Genomic DNA, 18,717 nt, shown 5'->3' with positions numbered 1-18,717 from the left:
TTAACACATATCTCCGTGACCAAGAGATACGTGTAACAATCAGTCTGGTGTTGACATTTAGTGGCTGAACGGAAAACTGCTAAGACACAATCATATTCCCTTTCGAAGGCGAAGGGTATATCTCTCGGCTACCAAGTGATTTCAAACAGCCCTTTGTTTTCCTGGCTGAATATTCAACAGAAGCTATTTAATTTAAAATTATTATATTGGTTCTTCGTAATTGGTTCTACGTGATTTATTGCTGTCATTTTATTTTGCACACAGCTGGTTGATGTTACAGATGATTTTAAACAGTTAAAAATAAGTGCACGTCTGTGGCAAATGTGTGGACTCTATAACGAGTTTCGTGCATAAAATACTGAACCATCTGTTAAAGACTGTTACTATAGATTTGTGTTTAATAGGGCCTTCAATCTGGGTTTCCACACACCTTATACGAATACTTGCGTAACTTGCGAGAGCTTGAAAAATTTGATAGCTCATGGACACCCAAAAATGTTCAGACCCTGACGCCTGAAAGGGAATTACATTTGCTTACAGACAGGCAGCTATAGAGGAAAAATACAGGACAAAAATTTTTCAGACTATGACAGTTGGGAGGTAGCAATATGTTTTGTCAGAGCACGTTCCCTACACCTATGCTTTCTTGCAGCAGAGCGTATTATGCAAGACAGCTGTGGAACCAGAATTTTTGTACACACGGTGTAGTCTCTGGGCTTGCAAGAATCTCTATTTGGTATGAGAGCAAAGCTGCTCGTTGGTGCCAAGATATTGGTTCCTGTCTTTTACACTATGTAACGAAACTGCCAACATCAGTTAAACACATCAAAGTTTTTATTGACAACTCTGGGGGTCAAAATAAAAGTACACAAATTGTAAAGTCCTGGTATTAACTTATCCAGAATACACACTGAAATTGCAGTTCACAAATTCGTGACATCTTGCCATTCGTGAATGCAATTTGACCAAGATTTTGGAATTATTTAGAATGGTACCAGGAAAATCCTTGGATTCTTGCACCTGACGAGTGGGCACTGCTCAGTTCCAAGGCCAGAAGGAAACTCAAGGTAGTCCAGGTCACTGATAATGATTTCATCACGTGAAATGGAATCAATGATTATCCCAAGACCTCAGTGAAAGGTTTGAGGAAAATGCAGTAGCCTCATTTTCTACAGAACTGATCCTTCGTCTTGTGTTACAAAGAATCTCTCAGTGAAGAGCAAGAAAATTTTCCAAATGTTAGTAACAAGAAAGCACATCATTGCGGGAGAAATATTAGTGCCTTCCGTGCTCCAGAAATGAATAATGAAAAACGTAAGTTAAAATATCTGAAGTACAGAGACCTACAGACTCTACTTCCCTTTGTGCCACCAGAACAGGATGAATTTTATCAGAAACTTGCACACCGTGAAACTGCAAGGACATTGAAGCCAGTTAACCAGAATCATGAAGAAGTAGATTGTTATTCAGAAAATGAACAGACTTTGAGTCATGTTCAACTCAAGTAACTAGTTACTGCCTGCCATTAAAGTGCTCATATTAATGTCACTAAGATTCACGATTCTAAATTAGTAATAAAAAATTACTGACAAATTTCTGGAAAAGACAGGCAGTACATCTTCAAAAGTTTGCAAATAATTACTTTTTCCTTAAGCTGTTAATGGAATTTTCTGGAATGTCTCAACTTCGAACATAATTTACTCAAAACTAAAATTTTGTTACTTATACCCCTTGGCTTCTAAGGGTCTCAACTTCAAACGGTGAAATTATGTAAAACACAAAAATAACATAAAAGTATGCAAACAGAAAGCTCATTACACTCAGTCCATAACACATGTGTAGTACCAGACGCAACTGGGGAGTTGCTCAGTTTCGAACGAGAACATAAATACCACCTTTCAGAATAATTCGCCAACTACATGGCAGTGCTGATTAAAAAGAGAAGCAGCCTGAAATATTAGATGGTGTCGGAATATATAACATGTACTTACACTGAGGTACGTAGAATCATTACTACCGAATGTCTGCCACTGTAGTTGAGTGGTCAGCGAAGAATCTACGATAGATTCGCGGCTCTGTGTTTTCTGTAGCGGAAGGAATAGAATACGGTACACTGCGCCTTGCGAAGACAACCGAAGATCTACTTCAAGCTACAACCATGAAAACAGTATTCTAACCCTACATCTGCCCCATTTCTGGCGTGACGTCTTTGGTTGAGGATGCTGAACGATCGGTTTGTAGCGTGTGGTCCACGCGGTTTCATCGAGTAGTTATTATAACTCTGCTGAATACTTCTGAATCACCACAGTGTTATTTTGCTAGAAATTTCGTCTTTTCTTTCAGTATCGAAACCTACAATCGAAAGCCTGGGACATTCTGTTGGTTCTAACACGTAATGGAAACGAATTTTGTATCCTAATCATTCGGCCTAAGCCTCTGCGGTGTTGCAGATATGACGTGAAAAACGGAGGAACCTTGGAGCCCCTAAAAGAGCAATGCATCATTCAGAGAGAGATAAATAATGCGGTAGTGGAAAGGTCCTCATATGCCCCACGAGGCACAAATCGTAGTGCTTTGGACTGAGCGACGGCACACGCCAGATGCACGCACACAGTGGGTAGTGTTAGGCCAGTCAGCCTTGCTCCGGTAGGCGGTCCGACGGGGCGCTGACGAGCAGGCAGCGGCGGCCCGTGGGCGGCGGCGCTAGGTGCGGGGGCCCGCGTCAGACGGCCGTGTCCAGCCGGCATCAGACGCGCATCTCGTCGATGGCGGCGGCGGGCACTCGCAGCGCGGGCTGCGGGTGGTGGTGCGGGTGGTGCTGGTGCGGGTGGTGCTGGTGCTGGTGGTGGTGCGGCGCCGCCAGCAGCGGCTGCGCCTCGGGCGGACTCTTGCTGCGCGGGGGCGGCGGCGGCCGCGGCACCGACAGGTGCATCGTCGCAGACCCGTTGGGCGGCGACGCCGACGACACCGACTCGCCGGTGGGCAGCGGCGCCACGTTATTGCCCATCTGCGTGATATGTTGGCCGCCCTGCAAAACAACACGAGATATTATGCGCTACTGGCCATTAAAATTGCTACACCAAGAAGAAATGCAGATGATAAACGGGTATTCATTGGACAAATATATTATACTAGAACTGACATGTGATTACATTTTCACGCAATTTGGGTGCATAGAACCTGAGAAATCAGTACCCAGAACAACCACCTCTGGCCGTAACAGCGGCCTTGATACGCCTGGGCATTGAGTCAAACAGTGCTTGGATGGCGTGTACAGGTACAGCTCACCATGCAGCTTCAACACGATGCCACAGTTCATCAGGAGTAGCTACTGGCGTATTGTGACGAGCCAGTTGCTCGGCCACCATTGACCAGACGTTTTCAATTGGTGAGAGATCTGGAGAATGTACTGTGTAGGGCAGCTGTCGAACATTATCTGTATCCAGAAAGGCCCGTACAAGACCTGCAACATGCGGTCGTGCATTATCCTGCTGAAATGTAGGGTTTCACAGGGATCGAATTAAGGGTAGAGCCACGGGTCGTAACACATCAGAATTGTAACGTCCACTGTTCAAAGTGGCGTCAATGCGAACAAGAGGTGACCGAGACGTGTAACCAATGGCACCCCATACCATCACGACGGGTGATGCGCCAGTATGGCGATGATGAATACACGCTTCCAATGTGCGTTCACCGCGATGTCGCCAAACATGGATGCGACCATCATGATGCTGTAATCAGAAATGGATTCATCCGACAAAATGACTTTTTGCCATTCGTGCACCCAGGTTCGTCGTTGAGTACATCATCGCAGGCGCTCCTGTCTGTGATGCAGCGTCAAGGGTAACCGCAGCCATGGTCTCCGAGCTGCTAGTCCATGCTGCTGCAAACGTCGTCGAACTATTCGTGCAGATGGTTGTTGTCTTGCAAATGTCCCCATCTGCTGACTCAGGGATTTTCTCTGCCTCGTGATGACTGGGTGTTGTGTGCTGTCCTTAGGTTAGTTAGGTTTAAGTAGTTCTAGGGGACTGATGACCATAGCTGTTAAGTCCCATAGCGCTCAGAGCCATATGAACCATTTTTGATCGAGACGTGGCTGCACAATCCGTTACAGCCATGCGGATAAGATGCCTGTCATCTCGACTGCTAGTGATACGAGGCCGTTGGGATCCAGCACGGCGTTCCGTATTACCCTCCTGAACCCACCGATTCCATATTCTGCTAACAGTAATTGGATCTCGACCAACGCGAGCAGCAATGTCGCGATACGATAAACCGCAATAGCGGTAGGCTACAATCCGACCTGTATCAAAGTCGGAAACGTGATTGTACGCATTTCTCCTCCTCACACGAGGCATCACAACCACGTTTCACCAGGCAACGCCGGTCAACTGCTGTTTGTGTATGAGAAATCGGTTGAAAACTTTCCTCATGTCAGCACGCTGTAGGTGTCGCCACCGGCGTCAACCTTGTGTGAATGCTCTGAAAAGCTAATCCTTTGCATATCACAGCATCGTCTTCCTGTGGGTTAAATTTCGCGTCTGTAGCACGTCATCTTGGTGGTGTAGCAACTTTAATGGCCAGTAGTGTATTTTCATGTAACTATCTGCTCTGTATTTACATACGTATTCCCCAAGCCAACATAGGATGCGTGGTGAAGTGTATCCTGTACCGTTATTAGTCGTTTCTATTATCGTTCCACAGCGTGAGAAAAACGACTGTGTATATGCCTCCGTATGGGCCGTAATTTCTCGTATCTTTTATGCGAAATGTATGTTAGCGGCACCAGGATCGTTATGCAGTCATTTTGAAATATCGGTTTTCTAAATTTTCTCAATAGTGTACCTTAAAAAGAAAGTCACTTTCCCTACAGGGATATATATGTTTAAGTTCCCAAAGCATCTCCGTATTATTCGCACGTTTTTCGAAACTAACGGTAATAAATCCAACAATCCGCCTCTTCATTGCTTCGATGTCTTTCTTTAATCCGACCTGGTGCGGATGCCAAACATTCAAGCATTACTCAAGAATAGGTGGCACAGTCGTCATATACGCTGTCTCCTTTACAGAGAACCACACTTCCCTAAAATTTTCCCAATGAACAGAAGTCGGCCATTCGTCTTCCCTGACAGAACCTTCACGTGCACGTTCCATTTCATATCACTTTGAAATGTTAAGGGTTGATATTAAATGTCGTGACTGTGTTAAGCAGGTCACTACTAATTCTGTAAGCCAACATTAGCGATTTTTTTTATCCGCGTTAACTTAAATTTTTCTACATTCAGAGCCAGCTGCCATTCACTAATTAGCCACAAATTTTGTCTAAAGTCATCTTCTATCATCCTAAAGTCCCTCATTTTCGGCACCTTCCTGTACTCCACAGTAAGCAACCGCAGCCTGCTGCCCACTTTGCGCGCCATTTCATTTATGTATACAGAAAATAACAACGACCCTATCACACTACGCTGAGGTTCTCCTGATGATACCATTGCCTCTGATATACACTCACCGTCGAGGACAATGTGCTGGGTTCTGTTACTTAAGAAGTTCTCGAGCTACTCAAATATCTAGGAACCTTTTCAGTTAGCTCGTACCTTTTTTTTTTAACACTCTGCAGTGGGGTACCGTGTCAAATGTTTTTCGGAAATCTAGAAATATGGAATCTGCTTGTTGCTATTTACCCATAGTTCTCAATATATCATGTGAGAAAATGGCAAGCTGAATTTAATTAGAACGATCCTTTCAAAAAACAGTGCTGATTCGGTGCTGATTCGTAGGTATAAACTTTTCATAGGGAAATGGCAGTTAGTATGGGCTGGTGTGAAGTAAGGGCCAATTGTTGTTTCTTGGATCTGGCCCTAGACACAGGAAATAGGCAGTGCTTGTAATAAAGCGCAGACGTCACTCTAACATCTGCTAGAATCTGAGTGATGTGGCTGTTGATTTTCTGTCACAAGCAAATGTAAGTTTTTTTGCTGAGCATCGAAGTTGGTGAACGGTGTAATTTTCAGCCAACACGTTAAACATTGGAAGGCAAGAAGTAATATTATCATAGCGGTATTAATATTTAAGTCATCTAATGTAAATTGTAGTAAATTTATAAAAGCCCACTCATTCAAGCCGGTTTCCTTTCCCGCCATACTTTACTGTGCAGTGTTAGTGGGGTGGTATGGGCTTTAACGAAGTCGTGCAATAATGGTCATAAAAGCAGATCTTTTTGTTTTGTTTTTAGGGAACGACAGTAAGACTCAGGAGGAAGCCTGCCGGTACCGGTCGAGAGAAGTGATTTGAGACCGCAAAGAAGGAAGCAGCTTCACATGCTTCAGAACGCGAAATAAACGAAATGGCTAATGCTGTTCATTTTAATGTTCCTAGACCTAAAATGCTTGGCGATTAGGGCAGTTGTAGGCGAACACCAGACATCTATTACATCTCAAACGGAGTTTTTCAGAGCAACACTGTCTGGAAATTTTTTAAGAATAGTGCCTTCAGTGTCAAAGACGTGACTGATGTGCACATGAATTTTGTGCAGGCATTGAAGAATCAGTGTATCACTGTTGCTACTATTACAAAATGAAAAAAGTAATGAAACAGATTTACAATGAAAACTTATTTTTTACTTTCAACTACGAAAAATAATCCAGCTATCATTTAGGTAACTTTCATGGTGTAAATGAGTCAAAGTATTATTTTCCTTAGCAAAATTTACGTCTATCTTTGAAGTTTTTACCTTAAATGTGCAATAGCCATGTGCTTTTAATACTAGTACAACCAGAGTACATTTGTTTGCGAATCATAAAAATACATTTTTTTAATCTAAAAACTTATATTTTGTTGTATGGGCCATACTGTCCTACATTTTTTCTAACATATCAAATTAAAAATTTTAGAAATCTTTTCTTGCTTTGTGTCATTTAGGTTACAAATCTTTCTTTCACCATCAGCACCAAAACAAATATCCAAATAAAGGTTTTATGCACCTCTACCTCACTTCAAAACACAGAAGTTTTATATCAGTTTTGGCGTAGATGCCACACTAGCCACCGTTCCCCTACTGAACTACTTCCATAAAGCAAGCCAAATGTGCGCGACTTGAGATGCCCTACAGTCCGTTTTTAACTAAGGCATTTGCCTGCTCCCGCTACCGACACACGAATGCAAGTCTGGCGTTGTCGGCACTCATTGTTACGTGCCACTTCCACTGCGCAAAGTACTGTGCCCGACAAATCTCAATCAAGCGTTGCACGAATGTTTCGTACAACATTTATTTACCCGTGCGCTACAACGTGACGTAAAGATTGTCGATAAAGGAACATAATGAAACACGATAGAGATATACACCACAAACGTTTCATAAGTTTTACGAGAGTTTTCTAGGAGTTACAGACTTTAAGCTTAGTACTTTTCACGAGTTAAGCCTTTCACTGCCACTGAGACGTGTATGTGACAAAATAGTTTATCAGAGAGAGGTGGGGATTTGCTGTGTGTTATTGCTACGTATCACTGTCCCTCGGAGAATGGGAAGCTAGCTATTATTTTGGCAGAATTACTATACCCTGCAATTGTGGATTGTGCTGTCTTCAAGTTTCACTGTTAACCCTTTTCTCCATTCCTTTCCGTATTAGCGCATTTAATTAGCTAGCGCCTGCAGACAGGCAACCAAATGAACAGGTTTGCAATGTGAGCAGCTGTCGCGTTTTCTCCGGCAATGCACGTCAATAAAATATCACAAGTACTGACGTTTTCCACGGTACAAATCGCGCCACACCGACCACCTGAAATTTGAGTTAAGAGTTAAAGAAATTTTCTATCCACTGGCGTGCGTATGTTTCCTGTACGTCTTTTAGTTTTTGGCAGCCTCCTTTGGAAAGCTCACAGGTACTTAGGGGCAATTATATGACATAATCGTAGCTACACAGATATGCGTAAAACATTATATAATTATATGACATAATCTTTCTCGCTCAAACACGTATAAAACAGAATTACTTCCAATTTCAGAACAAGTCAATCTGATGGTCTCACTACACCACTTAGTCCTATACTATCTGAAATTTTTGTGAACAATTTCTAACAGATTTTCTCACAGAAAGAGCAGCTCAGTTGTAAGATTAAGCATCGGTTCAGCTATTGGATGATGGATCGTATTCTGGACGCTACCCCTAGACAATACGGTGTATTACTGCAACATCAAACTCGCAACACAAGAAAATTCACTTCACAATGAGGCTGCGAAGTTCTTCTGTAAATTTCTTGTGGTTTAATACAGATATTAGCACAAGAAGGCACTTATTTAGCATTTGCAGATAAAACGCAGCTACATATACGGTAAACCCTGCAAGCTCTCAGACCCAAACAGCCACAAACATGCAGTTTTCCATTCGATGGTGAATCGCCTTGTATCTGTTCCATTATCTGAATCAGCGTTTCAAAGAGAACTACAGACCATCAAACACACCGCTTCCAACTGTCTTTGACCTGATTGATAATGCACTATGAAAAAATAAAACGCGTAGAATTACGCCACTTCAGCACGCTGGCCAAGAGCAGTTAGTCAGCAGTTGTTGAAAAAAATCACCTATTGCGACATTGCAAAAAGGTTAAAGTCTCGCCACCAACGGCATATCAAAGTTTTTAAGCAACAGTAAAGACGAATTCCAACACTTGGCACAGAGTGGGGTGTATGAAACCACATCCACGATTTACTGGGCACTCAGGCTGATATGTGGCAGTTACTTTATCTAATACGAAAGATGGGGATAAAGGAAGAAAAGATTCAACCTTTGCTGGTCATCTTTTAAGCGAAAACCATTCATATGACGTATAACAAGAAGTTTTACACTCTGATGAGAAAAACAGAAAGGTGATCCTGCCGGAAGTACTGGAAATCAACAAACACATGACACAGAGGGAAGCTTAGTATTAAATTATTAGACTATGTTTTCCTTTTCCCCTTTCCTAAATTAAGTTTTCGCTGGAAATATTACATTAAATTCGTATATCCATCTTATTTTTCATTAGCTGATAAGTGTATCTTCACATAAAAGCTTTGTTTCCCCCTTTTTAGGGTTCCGTGTCTCAATTGGTAAGAACGGAACCTGGATCGCTTCGTTGTCCCTCTGTCTGTCTGCCAGACTGTTAAAAACACTTTTCCACAGAAACAGGTACACGTGTCGAGTTGAAATTCATGTCACATACTAAAGTATACCGTCCCTTGGAGGCCAAGAAACTGAAGTTTCTGAGCTAATCTAATCAAAAGATACGGCCATTTATGTCACATATTTTAATGCTCGCAAACTCACTCTCTAAAACCCATAGGGTCTTCCTGTTGGCCTGGAATCATGAATGGGTAGACATATAAAGTTGAAACGTATGCCACATACTAAGGCATGTATAAGTAACGCTAGCCTCTAATACGTTAAGTGCAAAAGTGTGAGATGTGTTCTGCCCAAAAGCAAGCATGAAAAACGGCTTCTTCTATGTCCCTGTCAAACGATTGGTATACAGTATAGATCTCTATGCTAGATATACATTCCTCCCGTTACGTTCAAAATACATACTTTTTATTCTTTCTTCCGGATAATACAAATCCGTTGAATACCATCGAATATAGCCAAAAACATATCCTTTTTTTCTCTTGACGGTATGGACGTACATACTGTGTGTGACACATCTCGATAAATGTTATTTGGCACTTAGTTCAACAAGTTTCCCTAATAATTAATGAAATAAACATTATGTTCTGTACAACTAATCTGCTATTTTGAGGCAAGAGATTATGATACGTTTTTCACTATGAACAGGGATTTCTACCATAAAGTTGACACAATACGTGTAATACACAAAGTAATATTTCACTCCGTGTCTGAATGGTATTTTTCTTATGTACTGTGGCACACACCAAGCAATTTGGAACAAAATTAGGTGTTCATCTACTGCATGTTTCCTAATAACTTGCGAAGAATTATCTGCTGTTAGATCTCATTTCTTTTTTTTTTTTTTAAGCTGTCTATCTGACACGATTCTTTGTCTTCTGAGATTAAAGACAAGAGACTCTTCTTCATAAACCTGCGTTAGGGTCCTCGTTATAGTGAACAGACAGTTTACTGAAATTTACTGCTTCTTTTTCCTTCGTTAAATGATAACCAGCTTATTGCAATGGAGTTCATCTTCAGATGGATACATTTATCTTGCATGATGGCTGTATGAGCGTTTTCTGTTGCTGTGGTGATGTCCAATAGTGAACAAAACACACACACACACACACACACACACACACACACACACACACACACACACACACACAAAAAAAAATCAGTGGCAGGACTCACACTTCACAACAAATAATGTTGCTTTACTACTTGACACGCATTTAATCAGAGATGCTTGGTACAAAAGTACTATTCAAAAGTCAACCAGGGAATCCATCATAGGACACTGCACTCGTTACATAAAAATATATCTATATCACTAAACACCTAACACAGTTCATTGTTCATAGGCAGTTCCAGGTTACCACTGTAACGAGACTGATTAGTACATTGCTACTATTTAGTGAACAGCTCGATATATCCCATAGATTTAAAATCCAATCCAATAAGGAGCAATCACCAGTTTCAAATTTTTACTAGTATTGTACAGTTTGACTAAAATAAATAAACTGGTTATGTCACATAGAGACTGTGTGTTTAAACAGGAATCTAATATTATACAGTCACTTAAAACAGATTGTCATTTGTTGCATTTACTCTTGAAGTCATTGACATTAAAAGTGTTATTTAGAGACTCTCGAACTAACTTCAGAAATGACTGTCGCTAAGTGCCTCTTTTGTTAACGCCAAAAATATCTTTGTCTGTTGAGGTTTGCTTCTGGCTGGGAGGAACTTAATGACATGTCCTGCTGAGACCTCTATGTTTGATCTTGTTGCTGTACACATTTGCTGGAAATATTGTACCTTGAATTGTGAAGTATATGTGCTGATGAATCAATTCAAACACTGATTAGTTCTACAAATGATAAAATAAACTGAACAAACTTCTGCTATACTTAAGGATAAACCATACCACAAGACACTGTGCTAACACCACAATGAAACCATAATGGGTGTTGTCAAACAAGGTAAGTCAATGTAATTACTTATAATATTCATGTTCAAATCAAGTGAGGAGTTCTAATCATCTTTTTGATTCAGCTTTTAAGGAGATGAAAAACACTGATGCAAAAACAATTCAATGTGAAAAAAACTAAGTTTGCAAGTAACATTATAATATTCAATTTTATTGATTTTAAAAAGAGGTAAAGGCTAGAATATGGTGGCGCTCAGCACAGATTCTTGTGATAAATGTATTAACTGAATGAAAATATTTATACTATTGGGACAAAGACACAATGCATTTTAAGAAAGGATGTATGACAATAGCAACAGATGTACAAGAGCATGTGATGTAAAATAAAATTTTAAATATTACTGTACTGTTAAATATACTAATTTACTGACATTATAAATACTTGGTGTGTGAAGAACAAAATTATGTGTTGCGATAGAAAATCTATGAAATGAGAGGAAAGAAGTGGCTGAAACAGTGGATGAGAGGATTTCAAATGTGGAAGAAATGTTGGTAGCGATAAATCAGTTTATAAAAGAGAGAAAATTACACAAACAGGGCAAAATCAATTCAAACAATTGATGTTGATAAATGATGAATGTTCAATGGTCATGGGACAATCAATTATTGCAAATCTTGAATGGAAAATGTTGTCAAGTGATAGTCATAATCTTGGGAGAAAATACAGGATTCTGAAGTAACATTACAGTCCATAGAAACAAGAGTGAGGGAAATGAAATCTAAATTGAGCAGTATAATTAAACAAGTAAGAGGAGTATGAAGAGCAGATAGAAAAGAAGATAAAATTAACTTTGAGAGTCTTATTGCTGAAGGTAAACATGTAACTGAACTATAATCTATATTAATGGCTGAAACTAACCCTGTAGTTAATATTCAGAACTGTCATGTAACTGATGTAATTAGTACAGAGAGCATAGTTAATATCAGTGATGATGTAAATGCAGTTGAAGATGTTGATAGAGAGATAAAGTATCTTCTTAGCCTGAAAATGTTTGAGTGTTTCCTGAGAGTAAAAGCAGGGTATATGAATTGTCAGTAGCATATGAATTTTCAACGTTAGGTAGAATAAGTTATTTATAGAGACCAAAACTTTGTAACAACAAATCTGTTTGGAAAAACTACCAGAATTTCGAGAAACACTGAAGCTTAATTGGTGGGTGTAGTATCTGAATGTATTTTTCAGCCAGTTTAAAGGTAAACATAAAGAATTAAGTGTTAATGCAGCAAATTATGTCAGTCAATTTTGAAATGTTTAACACTGGTAAAAAACTAGCTACTGAGATCTTTGCACTAGAACTAAAGGGCTACTGAATAATCTGAACACAAAGTTATGTTTGTCCTTAATGCAAAATTACAAAGATTTGGTGTGGCTGTTACATTAATTGAGAGACTCTGTGTGTAATGTAATAGTAAGTTTGTGTTTTGGTTAGACAACGAAATGGGAAGGATACCACATGATAGACTGTTTAAAGGGCTAAGAAACCACAGGAAAGATTAGTATGTCTCAGAATTTTGAACATCTGGCACCATTTTACATTGCCAAACGCTTTTGCAGGTAGAAAAATACAATGATCGTTTCTTGACTTTTCTTGTGTTCTCTACGCTATGAACAGCAACTTCAGTACGACCTTTTTTGAGCTTTTTCCTTTCCTAAAGCCAAACTGATCTTCATGTAACACATCCTCAGTTCTCAGTTCCATTCTTCTTCTTGATCAACATCAACTCACAGCGTCCAGTCCAGAAGCTAACTAAATCTCCCGACCGTTACAGCGTGTATTTAAAGCAAACCTGGTTTGCATCTTTACAGTCCTGTGCGACTAGCGCGAAATCTGAATAGACCTCATGTTTCAGTTGTAGAAAGAAGCGTACCGAATTCCTTTTATGTCCCACAATTTCTTTGTGTTGCAATTTTCTTACCGCTAATGTATGTTCTCAAGCGTGATCTAGTTACGCCTGCAAATTGGTTAATTGCAACGCACCCAAACATTTGGAGAACTTTTGAGTAAAGACACGGTAGGTGCTCTGTCACAGGCGATAGATATTAAACATTACAACTTTTTAGTCTCTTACCAGAGTTTTGAAGACCTGGTCAAGGAACACGTCCCTCCGGTGAGATTCATCTTACAGAAGGTACCAAATTTTAAAAACAACGCTATTACTATTAATAATAATAACAATAATAATAATAATAAACTGAAGAATATCATCTCACGCAAAATACCTCTACCGAAATGTGCATTTCCAACAACACTAACATGAGAGATCATAAATCTGCCATTCAATCTGAAGATGTTTACCTTTCACGAATAAAAACTCTGAAAAAGAAAACAAACACAGAACAAATGATCGAAAATTGATGAGAAATACCCTTGGGTCAAACTGCATAAGCTGCAACTTTGGGCTAAGAAGCAAGCAATCGATCAAACAGAACATATTCACAGTTAATTAGCAATCGCAAAATAATTCTTATGTTGCAACCTTTTCGAAAAAATAAACCCAGACTGAGTAACGTCGTAGATATTTAAAGTGTATGGGACCAAAAGAAAGAAAAACATACAAATCACGAAATGGATTGGACAATAAAAAAATATCTAAAACTGGTAGGGGTAGCACAAGAGTGGAAATTATTCGATCTGAAGTACAACAATGAAAAGTTGATCAGGAGAAAAGGCGTAGTAGTTTACAAACCTATACACCCCTAAATGCGATAAAAGCAGGAAATGAAAACTCAGTTGTTCAATCATTTAGTTTGTATACGTATGTACTTAACCCAATAAACTTACTGTTTTTTACCAAGCATTCATTTTGAGCGGTTGCTACCGTCTAAGATGTGAAGGGTGAAGGTTGTTGTCGCGTTAATTACTTTATCCCCCCCCCCCCCCCCCACGATCGTAACGGTACCATATCGTTACCTCATAGCGTAATACAGATAAGCCATCGTATCTTCCCCATAATCAATAGCGGCAGCATTACAAACACACACTAAGAAATTAGGGCAGGGATGTGAAGTTTTACCCGCTGGATTTAGCCAGTGTACAAATTTGCAGAGCTGATAATTCGAAGGAGATAAAAGAATTAAATTCCAGCACAAATCGGTAACTGATTAGTAGAGAAGTTCTGTCAGTTAATCGTTTTTTAAACAAGGGGCAGAGAGGCTGACCTGTTGCTGCGGCTGCATCTGCTGCTGGTGCATGGGCGGCAGCGGCTGCGCGCCCGACTGCTGCTGCTGTTGTTGCTGCTGCTGCTGCTGCTGCTGCTGCTGCTGCTGGGCGACGTTGGGCGAGGGCGGCGGCGCCTTGAGCAAGTTGGGCAGCACGTTGGGCGCGGGCGCCGACAGGTGCTGCTTGGTGAGCGTGTGGTGGGACGGCGACGTGGCCAGCGGCATGCTCTGCGCCAGCATCATGGCGGCCGTGTCCTGCTCCACGTCCACCACGACGCTCGAGCTGCCCGAGTGACCGACGTGGTAGTGGCCCTGCGCGCGGTGCTTCCCCGACAACGTGTCGAAGCTGCCCGCCGACGGCACGCGCCCCAGCTGGCCACCCGGCGACTGCGCCTGCTGCTGTTGCTGCTGCTGTTGCTGCTGCTGCTGCAGCGACTTCACCTCCAGGCGCGTCTTGTCGCGCTGGTAGTAAACGCCGGCGAAGATGAGCACGTTGAGGATGAGCAGCGAGCAGCCGATGGCGATGGTGACGCTGAGCGCGGTCGAGTAGGCGGCGTAACCGGCCGCTTCCAAGCTGGCCAGCGTGTCTCCGGTCGAGTTGCCCTGCTGCAGGTGGTGCGTCGCCTGCTGCTGCTGCTGGTAGCTGCCGCCACCACCGCCTCCCACCACTGTCACGCACGTCGTCATCAGAGTGTCCATCGTCGTGACAGACACCTGCAAGTTAGCCATCATATTAGGCTCCAAGAAGCTGTTCCCAGAGCAGTGGAGATGCAAGAAGTATATAGATGACGAAATGTGTTGTGAGGTACCTCTGAGAGACGTTAGATTCGGTACCATTCCCGTGAGAAAGACCGCCTTCATAATGCTACTGCTCTGTGATTGGCTGCTGTGTTCGGAGCAAGGGCACCAAAACGTTAAAGTATAGTTATTATTATTAGTTAAACTACTCATTGGTATGACTTTACTTTTTAATATAAAAATCTCTCAACAGCTGATTATCAATCAGTCATTTTAGAATTATTAAAAACAATTTAAATCAGAAACAAAAGACTGATGCAGCAGGGGATACAACCCGTCGGCTTTGAACAATGACGTCACAAGTCGCCAGAGAGCATGTATTACAGAGATGAAAGAGCTGAGGAGAATGTTGAGAAACAAAGGAATGCGAGAGAGATAAACATTGATCTTGTCAAAAGCATAAGTGTTTTTTGACTTAAAAAAAAATCTCACGAGATAGAATAAACTGATCCTACTTTATTAAGCAATATCTTGTCAAAAGCCGAGAAGCGATTCTTCTTAGAGTTCTAGCTCCCTTCAGTACGTAATAAGAGTTTTTTGGCTTTTTTAAAAAAAAATCTCACGAGATAGAATAAACTGATCCTACTTCATTAAGCAATCAGTAAAGAAACGAAACTGAAACATAACAGCAAAAGCTAAACGAAAATAAGACACTACAAATTTTCTATAACAAAAAATTAATAATCCACATTACCTTAATATCATTACGAAAAATATTAAGTACCGGCCGAATAAAAAACAAATAATTAAGTTAATTAAGTCACACGTTTAATGATGCACCCAATATCAAGCGATCGCTTTTAGATTTACATTCAATTATTTTAATGATAGTGCTTATTAGAACACAGCCTCGAAGTGAAGACATTACGATCTATGACTAAGGAATGACGTCATTGTTCAAAGCCGACGGGTTGTATCCCCTGCTGCACTAGACCCTAAAAATCTCTCAACAGCTGATTATCAATCAGTCATTTTAGAATTATTAAAAACAATTTAAATCAGAAACAAAAGACTGATGAAATTGGAGACGAAGCACTTCGGAAGCGTTCGGGTCACGCCTTTTCTGGTATAGTGCGCGAAGTGTTTCGGGTGTTCGTCACTCTGGATTAGGCAGTCGAGAGGAACAGACGTCGTCTGTCGTAGGATGTATTTCCAATTTTTATTTAAGTTCCTGTCCGTCACTCTGGATTAGGCAGTCCAGTTCTACAGTCATGTTGTCTGTGGCAGGATGTGTTTGCCAGTATTCAGTATTAAAAGATTCACTCCGGTACTCATGAGGCACAGACACGTGCCACAAATAGTGTAAAGATATATTTTCGTAAACATTGTGTTTGATCATGTGCTTTGCTGTATCAGAAGGTGCTGTATTAATATCATGTAGTCTTCCTGTGTGCCTATATTAAAATACGCGAGTGGCATCCCAAAGAAGTGATACATTATTTCAGAACAGAATCTCGCTAAAAGTCAGTTTCAGCCTCAAGATACAGAACCTACGACCTGCGTGCTGTTTTCTGCGCTGGGGACATCAACTTGAAGACAGCAGGTTAGTGAACTATAACAGAACCTTCGTGTTCCACACAGTGCAGTGGAAACAACTAGGCGCCTCACGTGTACTGCATACACAGAACAAATGTGCTCAGTGACACGTCATCTGCAGTAATGCAGAGGAGGTAAAGAAGGATGATCGTTATTAACACCAACAATCAATTAATTCTTCCTTTCTTGCCGTAAGCTGCCTGTTAACGAGCAGTGATGGGCCTGCTTAGCGGGCTTATCACCTTTCGGTATAGTTTCGTGAATGGTTCAGAAAATTCCGTCGTGTGAACAAACCACGTGTCACACAGAAACAACGTAAATAATGCAGACGAATCACGGTTACTAGGTTACCAGGAGTGTCATCTGAAACTGACTGCTTCAGTTGACACCTGAGGTCGCAGAACAATATGATAATGTGATTCTTGAAGTTTTCCCGACGGACATAATGTTCCATCATCTTTTGGGCGTGCACTCGGGACAGCGACAATTCTTCTTGCGATATTTCGGCTAGAAATCTCCCAGCCATCTTCAAGGCGAGTCGGGGATGGAACAATATGATAATGGTTGAACAGAATTGAAGACATCATTAAATTCGTTCTCAGTTGCTATGGTAACTCTCATGTAAGCAATTTGCTGTCAATAACTTTGTTATTCTAATCCAGTTACAGTATTCTGCACTCCGAAAGGCTGTCAACATTTCCCATGATACATTACTCATTTTGAACGTTGCTGGCCTCTGCACACTAAGGGTGCCATGCCTACCGATACCAACAAAAGTAGGACCTATGTTGACATACTTGATCATATTGACAATATGTTAAAAGAACTGAACACCAGCCAATATTGAATTGAAAGGAAAGATGAAAAAGGTTAAGGAAATAACTTTTACTAGGCAACTATTCGTGAGCAAGAAATAAAAACATGGGTATCTGTTCACTAAAATCACCATGAATACATCATACACAACTGGATGGTAGGAAACTGGGAAGTGAGTTGTAGTCATGAACCAGCAAGGCAGAAAACATCATCATACTCATCATCGCCATCGTTATCATCATCTTCGTCATCATCATCATCATCATCATCATCATGACAGTCCCGTCTCAATTACGCCATTACATATGATCAGAGTTTCAAGTACCCTTCATCAGGTTACTAACAAACTACAAAGGGTAATCACGCAAGGTCATCAAAATATTATCAATGGGAATGATAAGTTTCACAGAGAAGACATTCTTTTGCTCCAGAGATCCATAGTGAGGAAATCCTTAAGAGTGTATAACATGGTATAAATCAAGGACATGTCACACATTCTTAGAAAAATAAAGCGATACGCTAAGGTTCCTTCCACAGAACCTAAGTGAAATGATCGTCGTGAACTTTCATTATATAAAAAACTTGAAATCTTTGGTTGTTTAAGAGGCAATAATGACCTAGTCACAAATGTATAAATATAATATTTTGATTGGCTTCTGAACTACAGATCATTAAACTGGGGAAAATATTAACAGGAATTAATCGATCATACACATCATTGTTTAGCTGATGACAGTGTACAGTGTGCCTCTGCTGTAAGTACCCCAGACAGCTAATGAAAGAACGCAACTGAACAAGTTTGAAAGTAGGACTGAAGCTCAATCACGATAATGTTAAAGTAATGTATGATGAAGATATCAAAATGACGTGTACTCAATTAACAATGAGACCATAGAAACTGATGATGAGTTCTTGAATTTAGGGCACCTGAGGACGGCGACTATTTGGAAAGCAATACAAATAAACGGAAAGATAAAACCGACACGGATTCCAGTATCTGAGAAATCATAGCATTTTCATCAACGTATAGTAGCAGTTTGCATTTAGTATATTGAGACATGAAATTTCAGCGTGAGAATCATCGAAAAACTGAGAGCTGTTCATTGAATAATAGAAAGATACATGCTGGCATTAATATAACAAACATATAAGGGTACGTTGTGGTCTGGAAGACGTAACAAAGACTAATGAACATGTTGTCTTGCGAATGTATGTTACGATGGACTACGATGTTCTTTGCTGCATTTCAGCAGATAAAGGAAGATAGAAGTGACGATCTA

At 40.7% G+C, this 18,717-nt stretch overlaps 1 protein-coding gene across 1 annotated transcript in view; it reads right to left on the bottom strand.

Moving 5' to 3' along the window:
• Positions 1 to 2,746: 2,746 nt before the first annotated feature.
• Positions 2,747 to 18,717, bottom strand: part of LOC126456582 (neuroligin-2-like) — a 281,322-nt gene continuing 265,351 nt past the window's right edge. The window contains exons 10-12 of the mRNA XM_050092327.1: positions 14,402 to 15,158; positions 2,867 to 3,028; positions 2,747 to 2,818 (exon numbers count right to left, since the gene is read on the bottom strand). Coding sequence (XP_049948284.1) covers positions 2,747 to 2,818; positions 2,867 to 3,028; positions 14,402 to 15,158 — 991 coding nt within the window. The remainder of the gene's footprint in view (positions 2,819 to 2,866; positions 3,029 to 14,401; positions 15,159 to 18,717) is intronic.

The sequence above is a fragment of the Schistocerca serialis genome, chromosome 2 (assembly GCF_023864345.2).
Source record: "Schistocerca serialis cubense isolate TAMUIC-IGC-003099 chromosome 2, iqSchSeri2.2, whole genome shotgun sequence".
In the NCBI taxonomy this organism is placed as follows: domain Eukaryota; kingdom Metazoa; phylum Arthropoda; class Insecta; order Orthoptera; family Acrididae; genus Schistocerca; species Schistocerca serialis.
Note: the sequence above shows the minus strand (reverse complement) of the source record. Positions and strands in the feature narration are given on the sequence as shown.